Source organism: Hydra vulgaris, chromosome 13 (assembly GCF_038396675.1).
Source record: "Hydra vulgaris chromosome 13, alternate assembly HydraT2T_AEP".
In the NCBI taxonomy this organism is placed as follows: Eukaryota; Metazoa; Cnidaria; class Hydrozoa; order Anthoathecata; family Hydridae; genus Hydra; species Hydra vulgaris.
The window spans coordinates 22,582,501-22,601,316 of NC_088932.1; the positions used below are offsets into that span (position 1 = coordinate 22,582,501).

Here is an 18,816-nt window from a genome sequence, read left to right on the forward strand (position 1 = left end):
GGGTTGTTCTTCGAGTTTTTAGTTAGATTTAATTCAAAAGCTCTTATATCTTTATTGACTCTTATATCTTTATTGACTTCTACATTTTTGTTCAATGTTTTATAGTTATTTACCATGTCAGTTTGTTTAAATCTTGAATGCCTGCATTTGTACCATAAACTTTTCTTTAACTTAATCATTTTTCGAAGTTCTTTAGCCATCGATGAAGCATATTTTTTACTTGTATCGTAATTAATAGTTGGAATAAATTTACCACATCCAGTATGATTTATATTTAGCCATTTTCTATAAGCTTGACTAGCATTTAAATCTTTAAACTCATTTTCCCAATCAAAAGTTGTAAAATATTTTGAAAGTTCTTCGTAATTTTCTTTAATATACTATAATTTTGTTTTTATTTTTGGTTTTTGATCAATATTATTGTTTTTAAAAAAGTATTTGAAATTTAATATATGGTGTCCATGTTCAATTCCACCTAGGTGAGGTAAGTAGTTCAAAGAAAAAACCCGATTTCTATTTTCTAAGAGGACCAAGTCTAAAAAACTTGTGTCAAACCCAAAGCTAACTTGAAATGTTGACAACAAGACATTTTGATATATGAAGCAATCGCTTAAAAATTCTATAAATTCTAAGTATTTTCAAGTTTACATGAACCATCATTAAACCATTTTATATTTGAAAAATTGAAATCTCCACAGATTAGAATTTCCGTGTATACATCATTTTTCCAAGCTTTGTAAGCATGTTAAATAAATATAGCTATTTTCTGGCAACTTAATATATCACCAGTACCTGTTCTATATATAGATCCACATAAGATGTTTTGCAGACCAATCTCAACTGAACACCATACTTGTTCAATTCCACTATTAACTAAACAGTTTTCAGTCGCAGGATTAGATTTTGTTGTATTTTTTATGTATATACAAACTCCTCTACCTTTAAAATGTCCACGATCTTTTCTATACAAGTTAAAACCTTTAATATTTGTTGCTGATTTATCAGTCCACCAGGTTTCACAAAGCATAATAATTTGCATCTGATTACAAGCTATTTCTTAAATTAACTCATCAAATTTGTTATTTAGTGATGCGTGGTTTGTATAAAAACAGTCTAATAAATTACTACTCAGATGCACTTCTTTACTATTAATACTTGAATCAACAAACATTGTTTTAATGTCATGATGTTTGCAAACAGAAATATCATCATTGAAATTTATATATTGATTTAAATTTTTCTTATCCTTTTGGTTTATCTTTTGACTAATTTGATCTGATTGATTTGATTTGATCTTAATTTGATCTTTTTAACTTCATTATTTCTGATTCCAAATCGAAGGGGATTATTTAACTGAACTTTCGAAATTAGCTCTTCATTTAGTTTATTTCTTTTTAAGATCAAGCTCTTTGTAAATTTTCTTTCTAATTCATTCTGATCCGGATGAATAGATACTTTTTTAAAACTTTCAAAATCTTTTACTTGCTTGGCGGCTTTTAATATTGCAAATTTATGTGAACTAGATGGTAATTCGACCAACAAAGGTGTGTTTGTTTCCATTTTTATGTCATTTCTATTATTTTTGAAGCGATGGATTCTTTTTATTTTCTCAGGATTAATTTTTATTTCAGAAAAAAGATTTTTAATAATATTTTCATCAAATCTTTTTCTATTTCCAGCATCAGAATCAGTTGTATTTTGTGTACCAAAATCAATAATATTTTTATCTCTTTTACTTACATCTTTACTTAAATCTATAATACCTTGTGCTATGGTAACCTGGGGCAAAGCAAGACACTTTCAGAGAGAATGTTAATAACTTGAGAAGAAACATTTTTAATAAAATAAAATCAGACTTTTAATAAATTTGATCTGATTAAATATAAGAATGCAAATAAAAACACAAAGGTATCATTTTATAATGTGATTTTTCCTTTTAAATCAAAAAACATGATAGGAATTTAAAAAAATTATCAATAAAAAAAATGCATATGCAAAAAATGCATGTTTCATGTTAGTCAAAAAATTTGAATAAAATTTATTCACATAAAAAGCAAACATCGTTCAATGTGCAGCCTTCGTGTACCCAAACAGTACATACACAACAAGCTATCCAGTCAATTTGGGTACCATTGCACGATTTCCCTTGACAAACTAGACAAAATCCAATCCTCTTCATTGTATACATATTTTTCAATAAAGGATTTTTAAATTTTCTTTTCTTTTTGTTCTTTTTTATATTTTTTTTGTTTAATTTAGTGCCATTGTTTTTTTCCAGTAAATTTTTTTTCTTTTTGTTCCTTTTTTTTTTCCTATTGTTTTTTTCTCGATGTTCTTTTCAAGTAAAATTTTTTTCCTATATGGAGTTAATAATTGACTAGTTATAATTGAAGATTTTTCAGCTAATTTTCTTTTTGGGGGATAAAGTTTTGGAATTTGAAGTATGTCCTCAAAAGAACTTGATAAGCAGCAACGGTCTCTAAAAAGCTTTCAATTTGCTTTAATTTATCATGACTCATTAATTCTATTGTAGTCAACTCTGGCTGCTGTAAAATTTCACATTCTTTTTGTCATCGCGTTCAAAGTGAATTTCATGAGGTATGGATAACCTGATTTTATTATTAATATCACTCGAAGATAACCTTGGATATTCATTTTCATACAAATGGCGATTAAATGGGACAATTCCAGTTGCTCTAAAACTTGATGTAGCATTTTCCATATTAGCAGCTCTTAAATATGCTTTATTTAAAATTTATCCAAGATTTTCTATTTATATTCGTCTTACTGAATGGTTTCGCATCCATCTTATACATGCTTAATTAGAAAAGGTTTTCAAAGGCTTAAAAAATCCACAGTCCAATGGTTGAAATTTTTGAGTTGCGCGCGGTGTCAGCGATAGCAAAAACAAACCATTGTCACTAACATAGTCTATAAGTTTTAAACTTTTGGTATGAGAACGATAACCGTCAAATATAAGTAAAACCTTGTTGATCAAGGTGCATCGTACATGTTTAACAAAATGTTGTATATATTTAAGTAATGAATGAGTATTAACCCAGCCATTTTCTAAGCATCCTTGAATAGTTCTAACTGGAGCATTATCTGTTAGTAATATCTTTTTTTGCGCTTAAATACGCTTAAATATTATCATGGGTGGTACACAATGACCAACATGCACATAAAGTTGTTGTTGTGACTCCTTTTTCCCCACTTGTCACTGATGAAACACACAGTTTTCCTGTAGATGAGATAACTTTTAATGGCTTATGGGACGCATGACAACCCAGACTCATCACAATTAAAAATTTGATGTGGCTCAAAGCGATATTTATCCAACAAGTTCTCTAAATTACTAAAATAGATTTTAATATTATTTTCGTTCAAACCAAATACTTTATAGAAATTGCTTCTGGTTTCCTTAGTGATAAATCAGGATGCCGTTTTAAAAAGCCTCGCACAAAGTCATCTCCTGCGAATTTACTATCTTTGTTAAAAAAATTTGGAATTAAATTTTTTTTTGCAGAACTCAAATACTATCAATCCAATATCCATTATTGAGAGACCATAAAATGAATTGTCCATATCTTGAATATACTTATTTAGATCCTGTTCTAGGTTATCTGAAAACACTTTTTTAAATCTTCCAAGTAAATTAGTCTATAAACTACTTTCAAGTGAAACCCTTTTAACACGCCGATGTAGTGAATTTTTAAAATAAAAGCACGACCGCCAGATCGTGCTTTTATTTTAAAAATTCTTTTATATCTCGCATATATATATATATATATATATATATATATATATATATATATATATATATATATATATATATATATATATATATATATATATATATATATATATATATATATATATGTATATATGTATATATAAATATATATGTATATATATATATATATATATATATATATATATATATATATATATATATATATATATATGTCAAACCACTTACCCAAAATGTCGTGAAGTTTTCTTTTTAACTGCTTCTTAATGTTGGATGTTCGAATACCAGCTATAAATTTTTGATTACACAATATGCAGAAAAACTCAACGTCATCTTGTGATTTATTTATTCAAGTATCAGATGTAGTGAAATGTTTCTTTGACCAAAATCTTGCATTTTATTAATCAAATTACACAAAATGCAAGTGTAATTTGATAAAAATTTGTAATTTTTCGAACTAGACTTTATGATATCCTCATGATAGATCTTCTCGCGAGTGATGAGTCATATTAGCTTAGATATTTATGAAACGATTAAGTTAAACTTGATTTTGTTTCTTAAACTAATTTTTTTTTATAATATATATGTATAAGCTGCATATCCTTTTATCATAAGGAAATAATAACCTTGACCGAGATCTCGTCTCGTTCTCGTTTCTCGTGAGAAATGGGACTTCTCGTGAGAAACGAGAAATAGAAAATTCTCGTGAGAAGTAAAACGAGACTTAAATATTATATTATTTTCCAAATTAAAAATTATTATAATTTACAAAATGCTTAATAATTTGTTTTTTAAATTAATTAATATTTTGACTCCGTGATTTTAAAAAATCTAATTAAAAATTTAATTTGTTTTTGACAAAAACAAATTTTTAATTCGATTTTTTTTAAATCTAATTAAAAAAGTGTAAAAGTGCGTGCAAAAAGTCTTTGAAAACAAAAAATGGAAACACAAGCGGACTTCATCGTCACCTCGAAAAAAAACACAGTCAAGATTACGTTGAGTATTCTGAAAAAACTGACGACTCTCTCTTTCCTCCTCCTAAGAAGAAACAACAAACCATGATCGAAATGCTTGATACAAAGTCCAAATAAGACAAAGACAATTCCATTCAAAAACAGTTTGACTCTGCAATGCTGGATTACTTTTGCACTGATCTGGCATCCTTTTCAGCAGTCGATAGAAGAGGTTGCAAGAAATTGTTTAACATTGCAAACCCTAAACTGAGCCTTCATCACAGAACAACATGTTCAAGAAAGCTTTCAATTCGGTCAAGAGAAGTTCAAGCTGGAATGAAGAGCATAATAACGGAGATTACGCCAAATCTAAAAAGTGCTGCATGAACTTCTAGAGCTCAGGACAGCTACATCTCTTGGACTTTTCATGTTATTGACGAAAATTGGAGACTACATCACTGGACACCACATATCCAACAGTTCCCAGGCAGACACACGGGTATCTTAATTGAAGGAAAGCTGGATTCTTTCTTAGAAGAACTAAGTTTGCCTGCTGATTTGCCAATGTACTGTGCGAACGATCATGCAAGAAACATGAAACTTGCAGTCAAATTGTCAAAACGCCTTGACCAATCCTTGTGCAACAATCATATTTTGCAATGTGCAGTTCGAGACTCATTTGGAATGACTGCTGGAATGGATGATGCGTTGCAAACATGCAAAGATTTGGCTTCTTTAACTCACCAGTCAACATTTGCAGCTGAGTTGCTTGAATCAGAATCAGACGCTCAAGGAATCAATTTTAGACAGTTACGCCAATCTGTTGACACAAGATGGAATAGTGAACTGGATTACATGGCTTCTGTCCTACATCTAAAGAGTGCAATTATCAGCTTATGTGCAAATGAAGATACTTTTTTTCAAAGACCATCAGTGCATCACAGTGGAAATCAATTGAGGGAGCAGTAGAATTTTTTGCACCACTTAAAGAAGCTACAGAAATGTGGTCGGCTAAGTCTATTCCAACATTTTGATCAATTTATTGAGACGGATGGACAAAATGGCTACGGTGTCTTGTATGCAAAAAACTTGAAAAACTGCATTGAGAAAAGATTTCCTGTTTGTCACACTGGAAACTTATTGAGTGCTGCAGCAAACTACTTAAATCCTGTTTTAAAGGGACTTCACTTGAAGCTCTTCAAAAAATTTCAAACAACAAAGGAATGGTTATCCTCACAGGTTAAGGATAATGTTGAGTGCCAACCTGTTGCCAGAGTCCTTTCAGCAGATTTGTCCCTTAATTCAAAACTGAAGCGCAAATTAAACGTCAGACTTGAAACACAAGAGCCAACATCTGAACTGAATCCTATTTTGAGCGAAATGTGCCAGTATGAATATCTCCCTGATGCCAAAAAAGACTTTCCGATTCTTGATTGGTGGAAATTGCATTCAAATACATTGCCAGAACTCTCTTCATTTGCTAGACAAATTTTAGCTATTCCAGCAAGTTCAACTAAATCAGAGAGAGCTTTTAGCTCAGGTGGAAATGTCGTCTGATCATCCAGACACAACTTACACCCAGAAAAAGTAAAACAAATCATCTTAATCAGAGAAAACATTCTTTTGTTGGAAAAGTTTGGCAAAAAATTTCTGAATTAATATTTGAAAAAGTTGTTTACATTTGACATATGTCATTTGTGTCTATTTGTCAAAACCATGTTTACGTTTTTTTTTTTACTTGCATTTTAATAAATTTGTTTTCAAAAATTGCTAAATTTCTCGTCTCGTCTCGTTCTCGGTCTCACGAGAAGTACTAACTTCTCGTCTCGGTCTCGTCTCGGTCTCTTCTCGGTTTGAAAAAACCTAGTCTCGCTCATGGTTATCATAAGATCATCTGATTGCATTTCTAGGTTAAACATGAACAACACTGATGTGAAGTCAGTTACACGTTGCAAGTTAAGATATTTATAAATATTTTTTTATGCTATTTTATATATACTATAAATACCTACAAATAAGTATTATTTTTACAAAGTAAAATAAATATAAAATCTTTAAAAAAAATTTTTAATGTGACAAATAAATAAAAAATTTCATAACGTTAATATTTTATAATTCAAGATAAAATCTTTATTAAAGAATAGTTTGTCTTTTCAAATCAAATATTAAAAGACATTATTTTTTTTTGTACTGGCTGCCAATTTTCTGATATTATTCAAAAAATTACATAGAAACATCAGAGATCAACTCATATTTATCTTTTACTTAATTTATAAAAAAATTTCACAACTGGTCATGCAACTTATATTACAACATATTAACACATTAAAAAAATTTACTTTTTGACCAATTAAGCCATAAACTTTGGTTGTTTAACTGCATATTTTAGTGTAGGCTGAACCAAACGTAAATATATTCCAGTCTACGTGACATTAAGTTTTAATAGCAGCGCGAACAATTTGCGTTGGGAGATTTTTGGTCAAAAACTAAGGCCTTGTATATATATATATATATATATATATATATATATATATAATTTTTCTTTTTTTTAAAAGATGCTTTTTATTTATTATTCAAAAATATTTTTACATTACTAAACTATTATCATTATGCTACTAAAAATTTATAGTAATAAAAGAAAGGTGCAAAAGTTATAAATATTTTTTAAGTATTTCCTTCTTAAAATTTCAATATATTAAATTTTGTTTTATAATAAACTAAAGTTGTATAAACAAGCCAAAAAGATTTGACTTTTTTGACACGGAGCTTTTAAATAAACTTATTTGTGTTTAAAAAGCTCAAGTCAAAAAAACATGTGATGAACGCTGGCAGCATTAAGTTTAGTATTACTCTTTAGGATTTAAATATTATCAAAATCTGCTTTAGCACTCAATATATACAACTTGATAAAGTATAGAAGTTTCTCATTTTTAACATTACTTTTTTTTATAGAAAAAATGGTGTCGAAAACAAAACAAACTAAGGAAAGCGGTCTTAAGACTAGGAGCATTCATAAGCATTTAGAAGAAAACTACGATGAGCACGTGGATATCTTGTTACCAAAAGATCATCATCGAGGGGACATTACATCTTCTAACCGGTTGTTAGCTTATTCTGATGCTGTGATGGCAACTTGTGCAACTTTTCTAGTTCTTCCTATACGAAATTTAAAATATATACGAAAATATATATACGAAAACCAATCTCTAAGTGATTTCATTGAAAAAGTTTCTGATGAATTTATCATTTTTTTTCTCGGTTTTTTGATTATTCTTACAATTTGGGAAAATATGAACATTCGAGCTATAGTGATAAAACGTGTTGATGATTTTATACTAGCATTGGTTATTTTTGAGATGTTGGTAACTACTGTTCTACCTTTTACGTTGGCATTGCAGGGGAATTATCCTACGGAAAAAGTCTCGGTTTTGGCAACATGTGTTACTTTAGGTGTTCTCCAGGTTTTAGATATTGGAATAATTTTGTATGCAACACACTCACCGAATCTGCTTCATGTTGATTTAAAAGAGTGGGACAAATCTGATCTTCGAGAATTAACTTTAATAATGACTTTTAGACCAGTTGTTAGTTTAATATTACTTGTTGTTTCTGGTGCGTTTTGTTTAGTTCATTTTGGCATTTCATGGGCGTTTATTGCGCTGCTAATATTTATGCCTTCAATTCGCAAACTTTACTGGTTTATTCGTCGACGAATGGTAAAAGTTGAAAAATCGGAAAAAAGCTTGTTTTTAGAACATTATTCAAAAGGCAATATTTCTAAAGAACGAATTGAAATAATGAGCGATGCAGCTATTGCAATTATAGCATGTATTCTTATACTTGACATTACTGTGGAAGAGTTCCCCCTTCCAAATAAAGTTGAAGAGAGTGGTCACAGCCTAATATACTCATTGAAACATATGACTTCAGAATTTCTCACATTTCTTGCCACATTCTGTTTGGTTTCGGCTTTATGGTATATCAATCATGCTGTTCTACATTTGGTTGAGACAGTTAACTCCATTATGTTATACTTGCAAAAAAATTTTCTATCATTTTGTTGTTTAACTCCTCTTGCTGGAAACTTGATATTACATTTTGCGACACAAGGTGATAATGACTCTGCAATTGCAATACGTTTCGCCTCAATGATAGTGTTTATTTCAAGTACAGCAAACTTTTTTATTTATTTGTATGGCAACCTAACTGGATCGAAATATTTTTATGAATGGGCATCATTTAAGCATTATTGGAAAAATAAACGTCAACATTTCTACTCTTTAGCTAAAGCATTGAATATACCATTTTGGTCACTGATTTGCACTTTAGGGACTTTAGGCTCCCATTCTGCATCTCCTTACGTTTTTTACGTATCATTCCTTGCCTCGCCTTGTACATTTTTTGTTTCAAAACTCATTTTGATGAATCATGTTGGTAAAACCGCAATAAACTTGAGAAAAACAATTTTACGTCGAAAGTCGATTGTCAAAGAAAAACCTGTTCCCGCAAACAACGGAAATGAACTGACTCCCCTTTAAACAAGGCAGCTGCGTCATTGGAAACAAGATATCCAGAAAGCTTCACCATTGAAAACGAGAATTTATACCAAAAAAAGCTTTGTACAATTTTACACTCTGTTTACATTTGGTAGATGTGCACAGATCAAAGAATTCTATCAAATTTTTTTAATTAACTTATACATTTGATTATTTTGCAAACTACGTATCCGTGTATCTTATATATTCCATTTTTCATATCGTGATGAACCATATTGTTTAACTCGTTCTGCATATAATACTAAATAACTTAAACAACTATGTATGCGCTCTTGATTGTAATTTCATTTTTCTCAATTTTCAAAAAATAATTAGTGTTAACTAGTCTTGTAAGCAGAGACGATTTTAGCAATAAAATTAGTGGTTGGGGGCGAATCCTTGAAAATTCCGTTAAAAAAAATAAAATAATAAAAAAAACTCAAAGCTAAAAATTACCCAACTGTATAGTAACACTACCAATAATTAAAATTTAGTCTTATGTATCAAGTATAATTTTTTTTCAGTAAATATTGTTTCAAATATTTTTTTTTTTCAATTGCAAAAAATATTGTTCCTTTAATCTTTTCTTGTTTTATATCTACATAAACATAAAAAATATCTACATAAATTAAAAAAAGTTTACATAAATAAAAAATGGTACATTGCTTAGTAATAATTTTCAGTTGGTTTGAGATCCAGCTATAGTAAATATATAAAAATAATAATATGTAAAAATAATAGTCAGAGAAGTCCACGAAGATTTCGGACACGAGATTAAAATGAATACCTAGAAATCTCTTACCTTTCTAACATTAAAACAATGTTGTCTATTGTCGATATGTTGGTAGACATACGCTCTTAGCTTTAAAACAATTCGGTAGCAGTTTCCGCAAAAAATACAGATTTTTGAGCGAAAACACTTTGTTATGGTTCTTTGATGTAAAATTTTCGATTACAAGTGAATCATTCAGTCATGAACTCTGCAAGTGTTAGTGCAATTATTTTAATGCAAACAATTTCTTGCAGATATTCGAGAGGGTTTAGACACTGTCCAAACCCTCCTTCAATGCTGTTGTAATGATTGCTACATAAAAATTCCAAATTGAACAATTAGTTTTATAAACTTCTATTTACACAATTATTAACTAAAGGTAAATCTATAACAGCCACAGATACCCCAAAAAAAGAGGCACTTGCTGCTGCAATATAAATAAGAATTATTAGACACTTACAAAGAGGAAAATCAAGAATAAGATAGGTAAAAACTTTAAAAAAATCAATTATTAAAAAAAAATTGTCAGAAAAATAAATATGCTTACATATTTTAACGAATGAGAGCGCATATAATATTGATGGATTCAATGCAATACTTACACTTTTGATGTTCCAGCAAAAAGTCGTTAAAATAGCTAAAGGTAGTTATAAAATGGAATTTCACAAAAAAAAATCCCTTTTTTTATAGATTTTTAGGAACTAATGAATAATCTGGATTTGTCGTCTATACCGATGTAGTGATTGCATTGCCATTTCTTCAGAGGATAAGAGGTCGTTTTTAAAGACATGATCTATTTCAAGTAAAACTCAGTTTTAATTACCAATAATTACAATAATTTTAAAAGTAAAAATAAGCAATTATGATTGAATTGCGTATTTATTTGATGTCCATAACAATGTATACTGTAAGTTTCCCAAGACAATAGTAGCATTTCAAACATTGAAAATCGAAAATTATAAGTAAAGTTGAAATGTTGAAAAATATTTTTATTATTGTAGTTTGACTAAAGTGTGTCTTTAAAAAAATATTTATTAAATAAACAATATTAATTCAATAAACGCAATTAGAGTAAGAACCAGGGTTGCCAGATGGCATATTAGAATGTTATTTTGGCATTAATTTGATGAATTTAGGCTCGTTGTTTTTAAGTGGCATTATGCCATTTTTTTGGCATTTTTTAAAAAGTTTAGACTAAAATTTGCAATGTTCGTATATAAATGTGAAAAATTGTAGAAAATTATTTAAAACCTTTTATTTTTTATTCACGTTGATTTAACCATTAAAAAGAAGACACTGTTTTAACGTTATGTACTTTTTATTTACAAGCGACCGCTGTTTTAATGTTTTTATCACCATTTAGTAAACGATTGAGGATAATACCTACATCTAATGGGTAAATCCCATATTTTTTTAAAAACCATCTGATTAATACAATCTGATTAATAGAAAGTTTGCAAGTAAATAAAGTTAGAACAAAGGAGATTTATTTTATTTAATTGTCTGTGATTTTTTTAAACAGGAAGTTTTCGATTGATCAAATATTTTCCTCCAATATTTTTCAAGAGTCTTAATAAACGGGTATCGTTACCAGTTATAGAACAAGATATTGCTTTTTCACAACAAGATGAAATTTTATTTCCTGAACTCAAGTACTTTTCACTAAAAAGGTTGCTTAGATTATAGCTTAAATGAACTTTAGTTCCTGCATTTTAATAAAAAACAATAACAAACCAGTCAAAAAAGCGAATAGAATCAAAACATTCTGACTTTGACTGTATTGTACATTAGGTGGTCCACTCTTCGTTCTTATTGTCCATAAATGATTGGCTTTACAAACATAACCACAGACTATTTGACCAGAGGCACTTAAGATGATTGACGTATCATAACATGTTGCACAAATGCTAGTTTTTCCATATTTGTAAAAACTTTAGATTTACTATGCGTTTTTGGATTAGGTTTTTAAACCTTATTATACAAAGTGGCAATTTGCGCCCAGTAAACATCTAATAATCTTATAAATGGTAAACCACTATTATTACCATAACATTTGAAAATTGCCACTCAGTATAACTTATATACTACCTTGTATTAACTTCTTTTTTGTATAAACGTGGGAGAGTTTTGCTATGAAATGGTAAACGAAAACAAATTTAAAGATGAATAACAAAGTAACAACATGAATAACAACAGTTTAATTCAACAGATATATTATATGAGATTTAAAATTTATTAGTGTTTTGCAAAAAAATATATATATACACACACACACATATATACATACATATATATATATATATATATATATATATATATATATATATATATATATATATATATATATATATATATATATATATATATATATATATATATATATATATATATATATATATATATATATATATATATATATATATATATATATATATATATATATATATATATGTATATATATATATATATGTAGAGTTCCACGCGGTTATTAAAACAAATCTCGTTTTAAAAAATAAAAATAATGAATTTTTTTTTCCATTACTATAAGTATATAGTCTTAAATGTTAAAAAAAATAATTAAAGAAAAAAAAAAAAAAATTGAACAAGCTATTTATAGATTTTAAAGTAAACGGAAAAAGTATAATTTCATTTAAGAAAAAGTGTTTAACTTTCATTATTTTTTTAAAAATCTTGTAGTGATCCAAAATTTTTCCAATTAGTTTTAAATTGGTCGGCTGCAAAGCTGGTTTAATATGTTAAAGCACTAACATTTAATTTTTAGTTATTTCACGCGATATAAGCAAAATAGTTTCTTACACAATCATGATGCGTAGCTGACCGCTGGGAAGGAAAAGTTGTCTATTTTCATCAATTTAAATTTTTTTTTTAAATCCTTGTCGATTATTTACGTCAACTAATTAGCCATATTAAGGTTTTGCAATAATTAAAAAAAATTGGCATCAAATAGTTAAAAAAAACCCACTCAACTTTCTGTTGCGTAGCTGACTGCCAAAACTAAACATTTAAATGTCGCAAATTTTGTCAATTTTTTTAAATGCAACAAATAGTTTTGCCCAAACTATTTTGAACTTCAAAACATTTATAGTCAATTATAAATTATTTAAAACTCCAAAAGACTTTATAGTCAATATAAAGATATGGAATCACTGCAGGAACCAGTTGCTTGCGCATCCAATGAAAATTAAAAAGGTGAGCATTGTGTTTTTATAGAGTTTTTAAGTAATTTTTACATTTATTTGAATGTTTACTTTTTTTATTACAGCTATAAAGATAAAAAATAGAAAAGCAATGAATCAAAAGAATTACATGAGTAGAAATCATGAAGAAAAGAAATTCAAAGCTAAAGAAAATGCTAGATTTCGAAGACAAAGATGGAAAAAAGATTTTCGAAAAATTGCAGCTGAAAGATTAAAAAGTTTAGAAAGAATGAGAAAATTTCGACTGCGGCAAAAAGACGCATCTTTATCTCTCGATTCAAATCACTCATCATTTGCAAATGTGCAAGTTAAAGGAAAGTATATAAAAAAATTGAATCGCTCTCTTCCCAAAAGTCTTGTTCAGAAAAAGGAACTGTTGTGTTGTTTACTCAATGAAACTCAACCATTAACTTACTCAATTCCTAAATCAACAAACAGTCTCCGAGAAAAAGACTTAGTGGTTATACAAAATTTTTATTGCGACGATGAAATAAGTCGAATATCCCCAAGAACAGCAGATTATACTTCTGTAGTGATAGGAGAAAAAAAGGTGCGTGTTCAAATTCGACACATGTTATATACGCTAAAAGAAGCTTTCGAAGAGTTTAAGCTAAACAATGCAGATATTAAATTAAGCCTGTCAAAATTTTGTCAGTTGAGACCAATTTACGTTCGATGTGTATCATCAATTCCTCATAACGTGTGCGTTTGCATGTTACATGAAAATATGCGTTATGCTCTTGAATCACTTTCGCGGGGTTCAGATATATTCACTACAATTAAAACGGGAAACTCTATGATTCTAAACTTTATTTGTGAAAAACCAACAAAACAATGCTTCAATGCCGTTTGCAAAGAATGTACTGTTTGTAATATGTTTGATAAATTATTACTTCAGTTCGAACAATTTGAGTTAGATGTTTCATGGAATCAGTGGCCTCAAGCAAAATCGTATATCAAAATAGAAAAGGTTAAAAAAGAAGGAACAATTGCAGTTTTATTATCACATATTAAAGAAATGCGTGCAAAGTTTATTATTCATTGTAATGTCAAGAGCAGTCAATCGTCCGTATTTAAATTTAATATAGAATCAGCGATTCAAAAAGACTCAAATAAGGCTGTTATTCAAGTTGACTGGGCAGAAAATTATACTTGTATTTACCAAAACGAAACGCAAGCAGCTCATTTCGGTCAAAATCACATTTCTATATTTACATGTGCAGTTTGGCATCGTCAAATTAAATCTTTTGCGCTAGTTTGTGATTCAAGCGATCATACAAAATTATCTGTTGTTCCAAATATAAATAAAATTATCGAGCTTCTATCAGACGATATTACAGAAGTTCATATTTTCAGTGACAACGCAACATCACAATTTAAAAATAAATATATTTTGGCATCAATGAAAATCTTAGAAAAAAAGCATACAATTAAAATGCACTGGCATTTTTTTGCTGCAATGCATGGAAAAGGAGTTGTGGATGGAATTGGAGCCACTGTGAAACGTGTTGCCAGAAAAAATGTTTTAACTGAAAAATATATAATTTCTAGTGCTAGCGATTTGGCAGCCGCAACAAACAATTTAAAAATTACCGTTATATTACTGACTGATAAAGAAAAGCTAGAGATAAACAACTCTCTTGGTTTGAGCACCTTTTTTAAGAAAACAAAAAAAATTAAAGAATTGCATAAATGCCATTACTTTCAGGTTTTAGACGGTAACGTTGTAGGTGAGCAGCTTTCGCCAAATATTGCATAATATCAAAGCGATAGAAGCGTCTAGACATTTAGCAGTGATCAAGTAATTTAAAAATCACCTTAAAAAGCTGTAAAAATTTCTTAATAAAAGCCATAAATAAATATTAGATTTGTTTTGCGTAGCTGATTGTTGCGTAGCTGACTGCATGATTTCTTAAAACGTTTTTTTTTTACCTGGTATTGTTATTCTATTGAAAGTCTTACTTATTTTTTTCAATACTTTTCAAGTTTTCTTGGGGTGACTTTTTTTGCGCAACTAAGCTCGGAAGGTTTATTCAGTTTATCCCTAATACATTTCAATCAACAATAACAGCTTACACGTTTAAAGAACTTCTAGTTATTGCTTTTTAAATTATTTTAGTTGTTCAATTATTGTCCAAATACTTGATGCTTTTAAAGCTCTGAAGATCAAAGTTCCAAAGTAAATTCAAGTAAAATGAATGTATTTATATACATCTTTGAGTTAAAAACGTTTATATAATAAGGTTGTGAACAGATAAAAATATCTAGAGTACATTTAAAAGGAAATTGTATTACCTACCCCCTAGCCCCATTATTTAAAAAAGTGAGAGTACTGAAGCTTCTAAAGCCCCCTCCCCCTTTTCCACCCCAGGGTCCAGGTTTCTTTTAATGTAAAATTATCTTTATAAACTTTATAAATAAATTTTATTGTTTCTAAATACAAGCTATAAATATAGTTTCAGATTTGTTTTGGGTTTTAATTTGAATTATAATAAAAATTCGCATGTTGCGTGGCTGATTGTTGCGTAGCTGACCGCATAGTTTTTTGAAAACTTTTTATTTGACGTGTAATTAATATTATATTAAAAATTTTTTATAAATATAACTTCAATGAAATAATTGTTTTTGAAGAAAAAAACGTTTTTATAAAAAAATAAATTATAGATTCAGAGAAAAAATAATTCAAACTTTAAATTAAAAAAACAAGCTTTTTTGCGCGTTGCGTAGCTGACCGCTGTCTTTTTATTTCTATTTTACTCAAATTGTCTTCCTATCCTTTTTTTCTTGTGAATAATAATAAAAAAGGATAATTTGAGTGTAAACGTAAAAAAAAGTTATTCAAAGTTACCCGTATGCAAAAAAATGTATACAGCAAAGTGTATTATGCTATAGCAATGGAGCATAACTATATTAGGCTAATAAACTTCTAATGATTTTACATGCCTAATAAATTTACAAATAAAAATTATGTAACTTAAACAACAAGCTGCTTCAGTAGCTGAGGCAGCGTACAAAGTTTTCCGACTAATTTTTTTGAGAAAAATGTTCCAAGTATTTAATTCATTTTTTTAAGGAACAATAATCAAAATATAAACTTATTTTAATACTTTGATGTTTAAAGTTTGAACAGTTTCATATAAATTCTTGTCGCAATTACAACTTGAAAAAAAAAAAGATTTTTGTTTTAAGTTACCCTGCTACTCAAAAGTTTACGGTATATAAATAGAAAGCGATATTTTGCTAGCTAATCCTTAGCTTTTGTAGTTAGCAACCCTCGATGTTAAATCACTATTTTTATCTATACAAATTGTCAATTGGTAGTTGATAACTTGTGTAGCTAGCAATCTTCAGGGTCAGTTTGCTTTTATTATCGCTACAAATATGCTAGCTAGTCGCCAGTCAATTTTCAATCGGGCAAAGAAAATAGTTTTATTGACAACCGCGGTTGTTTAATAAAATAAATAGTTTTATCGATAACCATATTTGAATGTTTTACAAAAACCATTTTTTCATTTTTGTTTTTAAAAATCAAAGTTGTCAAAATTTTTGTGGCTTTTAACTTCGGTGTTAAAACTGCACAAACGCTTAGTGTGCTGTTTTAACACCAAACACTGCAAAAAAAAATGTAAAACAAATTGTTAGACTTAACGATCTATTTAATGGCCGTAGTGGATTTTTGCACCAGAAAAGTTTTCATAACTTATTAAAACTCCATGAAATGCATCCAAATTTTTACTTTGCAATTCTACAACTTTAATGAAAGTTCTAATCACAGCGCGTATCAGATTGACAGAGGGGTACCAAACCACCATCTTGTTCGTATGAAACTGAACATTTTTTGGTGGCAATGGTTTGATACACCCAAGTAACAAAAATGACTTGATTTTATAATAATTTCAATTTTTATTAAAATGAGTAAAATAGTATGCAATAAATTTATTTTATTGTAGATTTTACGTGTATAAGGGGTGTTTTATATTATGGAAGAGACGTATTATTTCCTCCCCCCTCCTCCTACCCAAGAAAAAAAAAAGAAAAAGATAAAGTAATGCAAATTATTGTTTTCAAAATTTAAATAATAAATTTTAAAAAATTTATAAAACTGAAAAAAAAAAGTTTATAGCTGAAAACACCGAATATCAGAGATGAATGTAAAGCTCATAGTAGATACGTTAATGATGTTTTAACGCTATAATTTCGAATAATGCTTCAATTTTGAAGCATCTTTTTATTTTATCTAGTTATTTAAAGTACAACAACACAGAAGTATAGCATATTTTACAAGGTTAAAAGATACATTTGTGGTGCATTCAAGGTCATAAAAGAGGGGGCATTTCCTCATCCCCCCCCCCCCCACCTCCTTCTAGCATAAAAGAATGTAACAATTTTGTATTTGAAAGAAATATTTTTGATTAATTAAAAAATAAGTTACTTAAACATTCTTCTACTACTAAGGGACTTCTATTATCAGTCAATGGTGGTAAAAAAGGTAATCAAATCAAGACATTTACCAACCTAGAAATCTTTCAAAATCTTTCATATAGTGCTTGACAGAAGTTTGATTTCAAAAGCTGTTTCAAATTAAAAAACACATAAAGTGGTAATTGCAAATAAAATGTTTGATTAATTTTATGTTTTATTTTATATAGTAATTTTATATAGTTATTTTGTCTTAGCCTTTAGTAAATGATTAAATGATTAAAGAAAGGAAACATTGAAAATAGTGTCATTACTTTATATTGAAATAAAAAAGATGTTTATATAATGGATTTGAATGAAATGTAAAACCTTCATAGTTTTCTTGAAGGTTCATTTTTTAGTAGTTTAAGTAACCCCTCTACCTTCCAAATTAGGTACCAAAATGCTACTAAAAATAAGATGACTGCTACTAAAAAATATTTAATGAAATTTGGCATGTGGATAGATAAATGAAAAACTTAGGTGAAAAAAGAGAATAGAAAATAGTTCCAGCATATCTTCGACATTAATTTCATGCTTGAAGTACAACCAAGTTTTTAACATCAATAAACTCATTAATAAGCTAGTCAGTATAAAGATAAACCAAACAGTAACAAAGTTTAGCTATTCTAGTTTTTAAAAATAATCTATGCTGATATCGAATTCTAAATAGTTATCTGATAAAACATGTTTTCATTACGCTAACTCTAAACGGGTTTTGAATAACGTGGCACAGAATATATATATATATATATATATATATATATATATATATATATATATATATATATATATATATATATATATATATATATATATATATATATATATATATATATATATATATATATACTAGGGGAGTCAAAAAAAGTAAATTATGAAAACAAAAAACCATATCCCCTAAATTTGGGGCAAATATATAAAAATGAGCCTCAAACAGTTTGAGCGCTGTTGGATCACTTTTGACCCCCCCCCCCCCTCAAACCATTAATTTAGGGGAAAATGACCGAAAAGTGGTCATTTTTGGACCTCTTGAGGCAGGCGTTAAATTTTTTTTTAAGTTTTTTTTTCTTACTATATAAAGGACTATATTTTAGTTTAAAACTGTGGCCATCTGTGACCAAAT

At 28.5% G+C, this 18,816-nt stretch overlaps 1 protein-coding gene across 1 annotated transcript in view; it reads left to right on the plus strand.

Moving 5' to 3' along the window:
* LOC100198301 (endosomal/lysosomal proton channel TMEM175) overlaps nt 1-9,620 on the plus strand; it is a 20,172-nt gene extending 10,552 nt beyond the window's left edge. Inside the window, exon 2 of the mRNA XM_065815286.1 lies at nt 7,660-9,620. Within this exon, the coding sequence (XP_065671358.1) occupies nt 7,665-9,245 (1,581 nt within the window). The 5' untranslated portion in view covers nt 7,660-7,664 and the 3' untranslated portion in view covers nt 9,246-9,620. The remainder of the gene's footprint in view (nt 1-7,659) is intronic.
* Nucleotides 9,621-18,816: the final 9,196 nt, after the last annotated feature.